The sequence below is a fragment of the Protomyctophum parallelum genome (genome assembly GCF_964188405.1).
Source record: "Protomyctophum parallelum genome assembly, chromosome: 19".
In the NCBI taxonomy this organism is placed as follows: Eukaryota; Metazoa; Chordata; class Actinopteri; order Myctophiformes; family Myctophidae; genus Protomyctophum; species Protomyctophum parallelum.
In genome coordinates, this window is record NC_139717.1 from 39,674,017 (window position 1) to 39,688,311 (window position 14,295).

At 46.9% G+C, this 14,295-nt stretch overlaps 1 protein-coding gene across 1 annotated transcript in view; it reads right to left on the minus strand.

Moving 5' to 3' along the window:
• Positions 1–505: 505 nt before the first annotated feature.
• The window catches only part of LOC310876975 (uncharacterized protein), a gene marked incomplete at both ends in the record, with an annotated part of 23,907 nt that continues 10,117 nt past the window's right edge, over positions 506–14,295 (minus strand). The window contains 6 exons of the mRNA XM_083790623.1: positions 506–1,317; positions 2,069–2,327; positions 3,141–3,318; positions 5,138–5,273; positions 10,119–10,246; positions 13,532–13,670. Of these exons, the coding sequence (XP_083646749.1) occupies positions 506–1,317; positions 2,069–2,327; positions 3,141–3,318; positions 5,138–5,273; positions 10,119–10,246; positions 13,532–13,670 (1,652 nt within the window). The remainder of the gene's footprint in view (positions 1,318–2,068; positions 2,328–3,140; positions 3,319–5,137; positions 5,274–10,118; positions 10,247–13,531; positions 13,671–14,295) is intronic.

The window sequence follows — 14,295 nt, forward strand, 5'->3', positions numbered from 1 at the left end:
CATAACGCTGTAATCGTCGCGGTAGTCCTTTCTCATCGTCCAGCGGGAGATCAACATCCGGTCCGACGACACACACGGTGAAAGTAACATTTTGTAACGTCCAGTCGCAGGTTTTGGCTCTTCAAAATAAGGGTAAAACAGGGGGAAGTCCTTAGCAGTACGAGGTGAATTAATCAATTGATCCTGGTGGTTAATGTGTTAAATGTTAAATGTGTAGTATCATATAATTTTAAATTGTCATTTTTCAAACCGATTCAAATATTTTGTGGTCATGAATCGTGAGGATCCTGGATGGCTTGATTCTAGGATTAAAATGATTTATATAAATATTTTTGTAAATCTCTATGGGGAAAAATGAATGACCAATTTTCCAGTGGGACCCGAAAACCACGCCCACTGCTGTGCTCTATAGCGGTCACATACTGTTAACCCCCGCCCACCCCCCCACCCTCAGACACATAAGTCAGTGTACAGTCTGTACGGTAAGTTCTATGTTTGACGAGCGTCAGTAGTCCATGCTGTGTAGCTGGTTCTTCCTGTCCGCTTTGCCCTGCAGAGCTGCGGGGAGCAGTGGGAGGTTCAAGTCCGCCATGCGGCGCTGGAGAGACGAGCGCAGCTGAACAGTGTTCCTCTTCACTCCACTCATCCCTCCTGTCCCCCTCTCCCCTCCTCCTCCTCCTCCTCCTCCTCCTCCTCCTCCTCCTCCCCCCCCTCTCTCCCCCCCTCCAATCCGCTCTCCTCTCCTCCCCTTCTCCTGCCGCAGGCTCTTGATGACCAGCGTGTGCTGCCGCTGGGCGGGGAAGGCCGGAGGCTTGGACCCGTTCACCAGGAGCCCCGGGGGTCCCGGGGGCCGCGTCAGCCCCACCCACGTCACCTTCCGGGCCGCCGCGCCGCCGTCCGCCGGGCCGACGTTGCGCAGGCGGGGGAGCGGGGCCGACGGCGACGTCGAGGCCGCGGCGGCGCGCTCTCGGTCCGCGGCGGGGTGGTGCGCGGCGTCCGAGTCCAGGAGCATCCTGGGAGAGATCCCGGTCTTCTCCGCGGAGTAGAAGGTCTGCAGCTTCTCCAGGCGCTCGTTGATGCCGTTGGCGTGCGCGTGGTGGGGATGGTCGTCGCGGTAGAAGTCCGAGCCGGGGTCCGCCGAGCCGTCCGAGTGCGTGGTCCTGAGCAGGTGGGCGGGGCGGGCGGGCCTGGACGTGCCGCCGTCCCGCGCCGGCTCGGCGCCCGCGGGGACTTGACACGGGGCGGAGTCACACAGCTTGGTGGCGGAGCTTTTGGGAGGAGAGAGGTGGACCAGCTCCCTGTCGCCAAACAACGACACTGGAAAGGACACCCGCACACAAGCGTGTGCACAATGTGAGACATTGTGCCACGCACACACACCTCAACGTTATATGTTTAAGCCATTCTGACCTGAGATCAGATTCATACGAGGTTTCCACTGGACACACACTGGTCTGATGAACCCATTCTGACCTGAGATCAGATTCTAAAAAATGTCAGTCGTTCTTCGATTTTTCAAAAATAGCAGACCTACAAGCTCGTAGCGCGCCACTCGGTGGCGCGCTATGAGCTTGTAGATCTGCTATTTTTCAATAGCTAAAGCATGACATGATGCCGACACCAAAACGGGTTCCCGTTCAGAATGGGTTCATTCCAAACACTAAACAGAAGCAGGAATGTGAGCATGTGCTGAAATGAGTTTGTGCATGTGTGTGTCGGTAGGAAAGTAGCGTTGTCCCGATCCGATCACGTGATCGGAAATTGGGGGCCGATCGTGCCATTTTCAAATGATCGGAATCGGATCGGGACATAGAGCTCTAGTATCAATATCAGACTGGATATTGTCTGTGATTTTGGATATTGTACTGTTGTGATATGGCATAGGCTAAGTATTCTATGAAAATATAAATATTGGACCGGGAAAGATTGGTATCGGCAGATAAAATAATTGGAATTGGATCAGGAGCAAGAACATGTGATGGGGACATCCCTAGGGGTATAAGTGCTACATTCTTGAGTGATATATGTACTCCTGTGAGTGCGTGCGCGCTTGATGTATACCCTATACCTTCAGGGAACAGCGTCTCTCGGGTGTCCAGAGTGATGGCGATCTCGTCGTCGGTGATGCCCTCCTCCGTGGACAGAGGAGCGGTGGTGGAGGGCGAGGGCAGGCGAGGGGGGAGGAGGGGCGGGGAGGCAGAGGGCGGCCGGTTCTCCTCGTCGTCCTTGGCGGGGTGATCCTTCCTGTTGCTCTGCCGCTCCTGCAGTTGGCTCCTCAGAGGCCTGCTGGACGCCTTGGGGGCTTTCTCGTTGTTGGCTGGCTCGTTCTACAACAAAATGGTGCTCGTTGGCTGTCAATCAATGGGGCAGGTGGGGGGAACACACGGCGACACAGCGAATGCAATGTGCACACTGCCATTATGGGCCAATTAAGGCAGTAACTATTTTCGACATAGTGAATATTTCTTTCACAATTTAGGACTTCACTGGAAGTCAATAGGTTGGACTAGGCTCGAACTTATTGCACAATTACGGAGATGAACATCTATCTAAAAATGCACCAAATATCTGTGTATGTGTGTGTGTGTGTGTGTGTGTACATGTGTGTGTGTGGGTGTGTGTGTGTGTGTGTGTGTGTGTGTGTGTGTGCGTCTATAATCCACGTAACTCGAGAACTTAAAATGCGCCACACGCGTTCCACACCACCCCAGGGAGTGCAGTGCCCGGCCTTTAGTCGGTCGGAGCCACAGTTGTCCTGAATCGCCACAAAAGGCCTCTCTCTGCCCAGGCTCTGGACAGAGGCTGGGCATATATATGGAGCTGGCCTGTTCTGACATCACAATATTCTGACTTGTGCGACTCCATATTTGGGCATGCCTGACAAATAACTCCATATATGGGCATAAAAGGGACACAGACATAATAACTGGGTGGGGCATTCATTTCCAAATCGCATCGTTCCCCATTGGGCATTGATGATCTCCATATATGGAGCTGGCCTGTTCTGACATCACATTGAAGTTCTGACATCACAATGATGCGCGACCTTGCCCTCTATTAGAGATTAGGGTCATGGATGTTTTGGGGACGTCGAGGGTTAGAGACATGTACTGTGTGTGTGTGTGTGTGTGTGTGTATACCTTGCTGCCCTTCCCTCCCTTGGGACCCCTGCTGAGTTTGTTGAGCAGCAGGTGGTAGGAGGCCATGATGGCGGAGGGCCGGTTGGCGGTGAGCGTCTGGGTGACGTCAGACAGGGAGTAGCCCAGGGTCTCTGTCATGTAGGACAACACAGACTGGTTGAGATCCTCAGGATGCAGCCTGAGAGAGAGAGAGAGAGAGACAGAGAGAGAGAGAGAGAGAGAGAGAGAGAGAGAGAGAGATAATTTGCTACTGTAGACGGACCCCAAGGGTCCTTGGTGGGGTACCAGAGGGTCCCCAGCAAAATGTGTTAATATTGTGTCACAATCGGTTCAACCACTTTAACCTTATTTTATACTTATACTTCAGACAGACAGACAGACAGACAGACAGACAGACAGACAGACAGACAGACAGACAGACAGACAGACAGAGACATTTCAGTGATAATGAATCATCAGCCTTTAGTTCAGCTCATGGTGGGTATATAGGTGACTAAGCAGTGAGCACTGAGTGACAGACGGTAAAAGATGGTGAGCCGTGCCAAACTGAAAGGTTCTTGTTTGGTTCATGACGGAATCCAGGCAACACACATTACTGCCAAGTGCAGCCGTATCCGATTGCATTTCCACAGCCCGCCAAATGCTGTAAAAATCATTTAAGCCCGATATAATATACAAACCCATTACACTGCATACCACAAGAATTTTCATTAATTTCGCCCCTTCCCCTCCCACCTCCCGGTACAGCACACAGCTAAATGTACAGTGTTTTAACGGTGAGATCTGTCTGTCTGTGTGTGTGTGTGTGTGTGTGTGTGTGTGTTAAGGCTGTACCCTAGCCCTGTTTTTAGGACTCGAACATTTGCAGGAATTTCCGAGCGAACATCCGAACCATTTGGTTAATTGGTTCAAATTTATTTATTTCTCAGAGTGCTTTTAACCAGGCTGCAATTCATAAATAGATCCTCCGGGGCGACGTTGCATAGACTATCAGTGAAATAATGGTTAAGTTCATCAGGGGTTGGTGAGGGTTGCTACCGGGTTGGCCGACCGGGAAGGTGTGCATTTTGTGTGGATACAACAGTCTTTACTTTTAATACACTATAATGACAAGTTTGACAACACGAGATATCCGTCTTGAACATGATCAGAGCGCAGCGCGTCTCCCCCTCTCTCTCTCTCCCAACACACACGCGTGTGCGCGGGCACACACACACACACACACACACACAAAGCGTCTAGTGGCGACATGTGCTCCGCTGCTGCGAGCGGCCGTGTGTGCGTCCTCGCAAACAGCGAAAATAGCCGATCTGCATGAGGAATAGGCTAGCAGCACTCTCGTCGGGAGGGGGGCAGCACAAATATCCTACGAGTAGGGCAACCAAATGGTCAGCATACGTCCCTGATGCGAGCTCATCATTCCATAAAAATGAGCCATAGTTGAATGAGTTGCTGGCAGGCAGCTAAAACGAGAGTGTAAGCTTGCCTTGCTCGTTAGCTGTCTCTCTTTCATTAATTTGTTCCACCTGTGACGGCTACTCTCAGAAGCGCATTGAGTGTGTGTGTGTGTGTGTGTGTGTGTGTGTGTGTGTGTCACTGTGTTTGTCTCTTCTGCCGTCTGCAGGACTTTCAAATTATTGTAAACACAACATGAACATATGCATATCGCATATGCATATCGCATTCTCTCGGAGTAAAAAAATATATATATATATATAATAATAAATAAATATAATAATAATAAATAAAAACGAATGGTTCAAGGCCATAAATTAAGATTCGAGTGCCAACCTTAACGAGCGAACATTCGAACCCTGAATGTTCGGGGACAGCCTTAGTGTGTGTGTGTGTGTGTGTGTGTGTGTGTGTGTGTGTGTGTGTGTGTGTGTGTGTGTGTGTGTGTGTGTGTGTGTGTGTGTGTGTGTGTGTGTGTGTGTGTGTGTGTGTGTGTGTGTGTGTGTGTGCGTGCGTGCGTGCGTGCGTGTGTGTGTGTGTACCTGTTTTTATGGGAGAGGGAGTTCAGAGGTTTCTTAGCGTAGCCTTCATTGATCCACCTCTCCTCCATAGCAGCTCTGATGCTGGGTCTCTTAGCAGGGTCTGGTTCTAGAAGAGACATCACAAACCCCACAGCACCTGTAACACAGAGATGGATGGATGGATGGGTATGCAGGGGCGATAGCCTGGTCAGCATCCCTTTTCGGATTTATGATCCAATCGGGGGTGGATGATATCTTACGTCATGTTGTAGTCATTATTTGTAGTCATCACCGGAACGCTCAAACCAGAACTTCCTTTCCCTCAAACTGGAAGAATAATATCTTCCCTTGTTTCTCTCTCTCGTAGCCTGCGATGAGAATTTCCCCGTGGGATAACAAACGTATACAGACGCTAAATAGTCTCTGGAAAATACACTCACATTTTTAGAAATCAGCGAAACTACGACACATCAAGGCGTTTATTGGGAAGGTATTATTCTCCCGGTTTGAGGGAAAGGATGTTCTAAGATATCAACCGCTCCTGACCGGATCACACAGCAATTTAGTAACACAGACCAGGCTTTCCTCCGAGGTGGAAAGCCTGGTAACGCGAGGTTACAGAGCCGATGGAGAGGAGGGAGAGAGAATGAGCCTATTTCACCCACGAAATAACCTGGCCAATGCATAGCAGTGGACGTGGTTTTCTGGTTTTCCCATAGGGTTTCACAATACTATTTATATCAATTGTTTTAAGCCTTGAATCAAGCGATAAAATGAATATTTATTACTACATCTAATAAATGTTTTTTCTTATTTCTCCCAGAATTAAAGCTTTTATGGTCATGATTCACCAGGAAATTCTAGACTTAAAATAATGAATATCTTTGTAAATGTCTATGGGAAAAATGAACGGCCGGCTTCACACTGGGCCGCGCTGCCTCGGCCCCTCTGAGATACTCAGTTTGAATAGAAGGGGTACAGGCTGGGAACATTTCCTGAACATGCTGACAACGTCACAAGCTAATAATGCAGCACTTTGTACTGCAAATACATGCATACATCCATACTGTAAACACGCACGCGCACACACGCACGCACGCACGCACGCACGCACGCACGCACGCACGCACGCACGCACACACACACACACACACACACACACACACACACACACACACACACACACACACACACACACACACACACAATATTGTTCAAAATGGTGGACCTATATGCAACAGCTTCATTATGTCTGTATGTCTGTCATACAGCCAGTCAGGCTGGTTGTTTGTTTGTTTGTTTGTCTCGAGATGCTGAACACTGCTAGCCTGAAGAACCTGAGGAGCAGACAGACTTCAAGCAGCCGTACTAGTCCAAGTCTTTCCAACAACAACAACAACCACTCCAACTGTTGCTATCGATTGCCACACTTGCAGCAGGGTCAAGTGGAGTAATTAAGTAAGTAATTAAGTAAGTAGGTCGACATGACTTACAGTATTGTCAGTATCAGTCGAGTAACAAGCATGTCTGTCCCTCATGGGAAATGTTTTGCTGAGGTGGAGCGACACACGTACCATCAGCTCCTACATACCCCATGTCTGAGGTTCCCAAGATGTTCTACTCATAAGCAGCGATGGATTGAAGCCAGCATCTTGCCAATCAAAGGAGAGTGCTCCAATGACTCTAGCCTCTAAAGTCAACATTTCTTTAATGTATTTCTGTATACATACTGTACATGTTTATTGCATGCATATTGTAATCTGTGTGTGTCAACAATTTGAGAACGGATGGGTTGATTTCGGTCAATTCGGTTAGACTGATCAGGTCGATCATTTTCGACCTTTCAGGTCGAAAATGTCATAGGTCAAGGTCACAATGAAGGTCAAGGTCAAAATGGCATGATCAATCATATCTCAGGAAGACGTAGAACAGGAGATGTCGGCGCAGGCAGCGTTTGCGTTTCATGTTTCTCGATTTTGATCAATGTCTCAACTTCAGGGTGATCACGAGAGAGGCTCTGGCTCTACCCTCCCGACCCCAGAATCCAGGCTATGGACACAGTACCCGTGGCAAAGACCGAACGATAAATCCAACGACACAGACGCCGGGGCTGTAATGTGTTGTTGCCCGCGGGGCAACAGTGCTACAACTCGGCTGATCTTATCACCGCGACGGGGGAATCGGACCTGTATTTTCATCGCAGCGGTAACAGGAGCTGTGTTTGTTTGGTGGTGACACCATGACAGAGTGTAGTGCAACGGGGAGATCCAAGTGTGAGAACGGAGGGATGCACCGAGTTTGAGAAGACGAAGTGTCTGTCTCTCCTCCGATTTTTACTTCTTAACCCATTCTGACCGGGCACCCATTTTGGTGTTGGCATCATGTTATGCTTTAGCTATTGAAAAATAGCAGATCTACAAGCTCATATCGCGCCACCGAGTGGCGCGATACGAGCTTGTAGGTCTGCTATTTTTGAAAAAAATCGAAGAACGACTGACATTTTTAGAATCTGATCTCAGGTCAGAATGGGTTCATCAGACCAGCGTGTGTCCAGTGGAAACCTCGTATGAATCTGATCTCAGGTCAGAATGGGTTAAACTCAGCCAGTGTGCTGTGCACAGGTGTACAACTGAATAGGTATACTGTACGACGTGTGTGCAGAGGTATCTACAGGTGTACACGTGAATGAATACAGATGTGCACAGGTGTACCATTGCACGTGTACACATGTGTACACACAGTGCCACCGCTAGGCACACACACAGCACACACTGTGCGTAGGGCAGCGCCACGGTGCCCTGCATGGGCAACAAAATGAGCCAAAGGCCATCAAATGTTCTCCTCTCTCTCTCTCTCTCTCTAGGTTGTACTCAGACGAGCCATTACAAGAACTCAGCCCTATACAATTATATTTATACCTCTTTAAATAAAAAGCCTCATTGTATTTGACCTAAAAGAGAAGACTGCGCTACCCATTATTTATCCCCAATCCAATATATCATATATGCTCTCCTATCTAGTATCTCTGCAGTGTTGCCTGGTCTGATTATTATAAGCCACATTGGGCTTATTTTTCTGAAGTTGCTTGTAGATAATGGTAGAACGGTTGTGAGCTTGTAGATCGTCTATTTTCAAATAGCCAACATATATAAATATGCACATTGTTTAATGGACGATATATATAGCTTTGAAGTGCTCGTGTGGCCTTTTATAGTCGCTTCTTTTGGGCTTGTTTTCATAGACCTGGTTGCTTATTTCTCTCGCAAATTGGCAACACCGCCCTGACGCAGCAGCAGCCTCCACTGTGAGGATTTTACACAGAGTCAGAGAGGTGCGCGCTGCGCTCAACTCCAATCCATTCCGTTTGGTGTTATAATCATTTATAACTTGTTTGTAAAATTAATGAGGGGAAGGGGAGAATGTAATCCTCATGTAACCCCCGTTACAACACCCCCGTTACTGTAATCCAGATTACACATTTTAAAATGTACTCTAAGACGTTACAGTTACGTTTTTTTTTACTCTGATTACAGTAACGGATTACATGTAATCCGTTACTTCCCAACCCTGGTCATGACCTGCATGCATCCTCAAGTTGCATGCCCATGGCATGTGGATCTGCTCAGAGCTGAAGCACTTTAAGTGTTATTCAGCACCAACATTAGGACAAATCAAATGGCCAGCCCTTTGTGTACATCATGTAAAGATAGTTGTATACAGGTGTAGAGGTGTATAAGACTCGTGTTTTTTTCTTTTCCCATAAGTTATAAACTGTTGTTAGTGGGCACTGCACTGGCAGTTACGGGTGGTCGGTGTGTTCTCCGCAGCTGGCAATGATTATAATTGATCCCATTCACCCGTGGGCAATCTGGAGTGTGTTGGAGAGTGGCGAGCGTGGTTGTGATACTGTCCGTTGAACACTTGCCAACGCACGCATTATCGCGAACACAACGCCACGCATCACGACATCGATCCGTACTAATGCTCGGGTTGACGGGATATTCTGGGACCTGTCATGATCCGTGACCTGGTCTGTCACCCTGATGTGTTTCCCTATGTTCCTTGTTTTGGGTTTTACTTTTGTGTACTTTTACCTTTTATTTTGTAGTTCTAGTGTCTCTTGGTTTCCTATGTTTCCCATGTTTACCTGCCTTGTCTAACCCTGTGATTAGTGTAGTATTCCCCTCCTGTGCCCTGTTATTCTCCCAGCCAATCCCTGAGTTGATTTGTCTGTTGTATTTCACCTGTGTCTAGTTAGTCCTTGTCTATTTATGTACCCTTGTGTTTTCAGTTCTCCGTTGGTTCGTTGCTTTTGTTGCCTGTGAGTATTTTTGTAGCCTTGATGCCTTGCTTGTTTGATCCCCTAGTTTTCCCAGTATAGTTTTCCCCTTGCTTTCTTTGTGTTCCTCGTGTTCCTAGTTTTGTTTTCCGACTGCCTCTGTGTTTTGTGAATTGCTGTACCTGGACTCCTGTTTTGGTCGCAATAAAAACACTGAACTTGACTTTCCTGCCTCTGCCTCTCATCCTGCATTTGGGTCCTACACTGAACCTGACTCACACCTGACAGGACCTGTTGTGTACTGTATGCGTTGCGTGTTGTGGAAGACGAAAAGGCCAAACACAAGGAATTGGAGTGGAATTGGAGTGCATTAGTTGAATCATTCGCGCCACAGTGCAGTGCGTCCCGTGTTTAGTCCCTCGCGGTTCTCTTTTGGACTTCCTATATAGCCGCAATAAGCTGTACAGATGTAGAGGTGTACAGATGTGTATACAGATATGTGCAGGCATTTACAGGTGTACAGCTTTATAGATATAGGCCTACAGATGTACACAATAGTATACACACACACACACACACACACACACACACACACACACACACACACACACACACACACACACACACACACACACACACACGACACACCTTTATGTGTACAGGTGTATACAGGTGTCTACCAAGACGCAAAGCTGCGTTGATGAGCGATCAGGAGTGAGTTACCTTTGCTGACGTCGCTGGGGATTGTACTGATGTCTCCGTTCACCATCTTCTGGTGCAGGTGTTTGATGTTGAAGGGCTCCACGGTAAAGGGCAGCGTCCCTGTCAGCATGGCAAACATACTCACACCCCTGCACACGCACACACACGCACACACACACACACACACACACACACACACACACACACACACACACACACACACAGTACAAACAATTATTACACCCACACTTCCTCAAACAGAGTGCCACTCCAAATGTTTTGTTCGCTCGCCACGCTTATCAGCGCGACACAGAAAGAGACAATATCTGTGTGTTTTTATATAGAACACAAAAGCTTATTTGCATGTAATCACTCCTGTCCATCTGTGGATGTGGCTGTTAAAACAGAGAATAACCCAAGAATGAGAAATCTCATCGGTGGGAATGAGCTGCCCCGAAGACATAATTGTCTTTCGGGGTAGAGTTCTCAACAGGAATGGAAATGAATAGCCGATCCAAATGAATCCAAATGAGATGGAACCCAAGCCCCACCCACCCCCTGATCATCACATACTATATACAGTTGAAGCGGCTCCAATCACATTTTCAATAATTTGGGGAACCCCAAAACAATTTCGGGACCACCCACATGTTGAGAACCCCTGCTATAAACGGTGATGTCACTGCATGTCTCAGATTTCTATCAATGTCTCAACTTCAGCGTGATCACGAGAGAGCTCCAGCTGGCTCGACCCCTTTGACTCCGTATAGCCGAGATAAGACTGCATGCTACGAGCTTGTAGGTCTGCTATTTATTTTTTAATCGAAGAACCACTGACATAGAAACATAGCTTTAGATTGTGGGGGCCTAAATAATATAGTAGAAGCGTTTTTTATCAAGATTTGATCAATGTCACCATGGTCCACACACTACAAATTAGGATCTTTTTTTTTTTTTTTTTTTTTTTTTAACAGCACATTGCCAAAAGGGCAGGGGGTGCTCTAGCACCCCCTAGTGTCTATCTGTGCACGCCACTGGTCCAGGCGCATGCCACATAGAGGATCTGGCCTGACAGCGTCTACACGTGTTTGAGTCCCGTTCATGGCGACCGTCGCTGCATGTCTCCCCTCGTCTCTCTCTCTCCCTCTTTCCTGTCATTCTTCACTTGCATCTATCAATAAAGGCAGAAAAGCCAACAAAAAAAAGTGAAATGAAACAGCCATTACACCACTCGAGGTGTCATTATGCCCTGCCATCCATGGACCAGCAACAGGCAATAATACATGCGTAGGTATGAGAGACGGAGCCGTGAGAGACACAGGGGTTGTGTTGAGGAGTTGTGGGCAACAATAACCAGGGCAACAACAATCACGTAACTCCTTTTTTCTTTTTCTGATTAATAGAATAAATATTATATGTTATATTTGAAATATAGGTCTATATGGACAACGAATACATTTACCAACAAAGTGTTATTTTTTATACTTCATTGAACAATGGTCTCATGACATGCCCAAACTATAGGAATCGACCATGAAGACCTATCATTTCGTTAAATGATCGCTTATCGATTATGTTTTGAAAAGAATATTTTGTTCGATGAACCTGGTCCGTGTGAGTGCCTCAGGGCTCTATGCTAGGGTACTTTCTGTGTTCTGTTATTATGGGGAAAGACTTCGCTGATAATTGCAGATCGACAAGCTCACAATGCATCGCAGTGCAATATGAACACCACTCATTTTCAACATTGAACTATGTCATTAATAGTTATTTAGAAATAATTTAAGAAAACGTTTCCCCCCCCCCCCCTACTGTTTAGCCTAGAAGGAGGTCTAGAACTTGGGGTCATGTGATATGACCCCAAGTTCTAGACATGATTCACGTCGGTGCACTCTTTGTCCTGCAGAGTACACCGACGTGATGTCACTGATCACATGACCTTAAGTTCTAGACCGCCAGTTCTAGGCTAAACAGAAGGGTATTTGTTTTTATTATTTCCACACAAGAACTCTAGTAATGACATCCCAGTACTCACAGACCAGTTAAATGACATCACAGTACTCACACAGACCAGGTTAATGACATCACAGTACTCACAGACCAGGTAAATGACATCACAGTACTCACAGACCAGGTTAATGACATCACAGTACTCACACAGACCAGGTTAATGACATCACAGTACTCACAGACCAGGTTAATGACATCACAGTACTCACACAGACCAGGTTAATGACATCACAGTACTCACACAGACCAGGTTAATGACATCACAGTACTCACAGACCAGGTAAATGACATCACAGTACTCACAGACCAGGTTAATGACATCACAGTACTCACAGACCAGGTTAATGACATCACAGTACTCACAGACCAGGTTAATGACATCACAGTACTCACACAGACCAGGTAAATGACAACACAGTACTCACAGACCAGGTAAATGACATCACAGTACTCACAGACCAGGTTAATGACATCACAGTACTCACACGTCTCACAGACCAGGTTAATGACATCACAGTACTCACACAGACCAGGTTAATGACATCACAGTACTCACAGACCAGGTTAATGACATCACAGACCAGGTAAATGACATCACAGTACTCACAGACCAGGTAAATGACATCACAGTACTCACAGACCAGGTTAATGACATCACAGTACTCACACGTCTCACAGACCAGGTAAATGACATCACAGTACTCACACAGACCAGGTTAATGACATCACAGTACTCACAGACCAGGTTAATGACATCACAGTACTCACAGACCAGGTAAATGACATCACAGTACTCACAGACCAGGTTAATGACAACACAGACCAGGTTAATGACATCACAGACCAGGTAAATGACATCACAGACCAGGTAAATGACATCACAGTACTCACAGACCAGGTAAATTACATCACAGTACTCACAGAGACCAGGTAAATGACATCACAGACCAGGTTAATGACATCACAGACCAGGTTAATGACATCACAGACCAGGTAAATGACATCACAGACCAGGTTAATGACATCACAGACCAGGTAAATGACATCACAGTACTCACAGACCAGGTAAATGACATCACAGTACTCACAGACCAGGTAAATGACATCACAGTACTCACACAGACCAGGTAAATGACATCACAGTACTCACAGACCAGGTTAATGACATCACAGTACTCACACAGACCAGGTAAATGACATCACAGACCAGGTAAATGACATCACAGTACTCACACAGACCAGGTAAATGACATCACAGTACTCACACAGACCAGGTTAATGACATCACAGACCAGGTAAATGACATCACAGTACTCACACAGACCAGGTTAATGACATCACAGACAGGGTAAATGACATCACAGTACTCACACAGACCAGGTTAATGACATCACAGACAGGGTAAATGACATCACAGTACTCACACAGACCAGACGTCCACCTTGGGGCCGTACTTCTTGTGGGCCAGCAGCTCCGGGGCAGCGTAGGCAGGGCTTCCACACTGAGTGGCCAGCAGATCCAGAGACATGGACTCTGGCTTCAGGGTGTTACTGAGACCAAAGTCTGCAGAGAGAGAAATTCATTCACTTTACACATCAGCAAAATGGTATACACAGTGAACAATTTCCCCCACTTGTGTGTGTGTGTGTCACTCCTAACCTCCACAGATTAGTCACTCGTGGCCAGACTGTTGCCTCTCGCAATTTTCAAATGATTCCGTCATACAGTCTGGAGCAACGGAAGCTCTGATCATGAGTAAAATACAAAGCGGAAGTGAAGCCTTCTCCCCACCTTTACAGTCGCAAATTCACCCCAATATAAATATAAATCATCCAAACATATATAGCTTTCCGCTTAGCAGAAATGGAAATACAAAATAAGCTCTAAAGATATTTTAAAATATATTAGGAGATGTAGTTCCAGACTCCAAAGACCATAGAGCATTCGGAGATTGTGGAATAGTTGCCTGGCCACGGGAGACTAGGTCGCTTAAATGGAATGCGGAAGTTCCCTTTCAATGTCAATAAGGACAATGTTTGGAACTACAGGAGGCAACACCCCGCTTTGTGGCGAGATCAAATCGTGACACAACTCTCTCTCTCGGGTCTGTGCAGCACCAAGGTGTGTGTCTTGTACTGTAGCCTTCGTCACGATGTAACACTATACATATTATGTGTGTCTGCTGCTG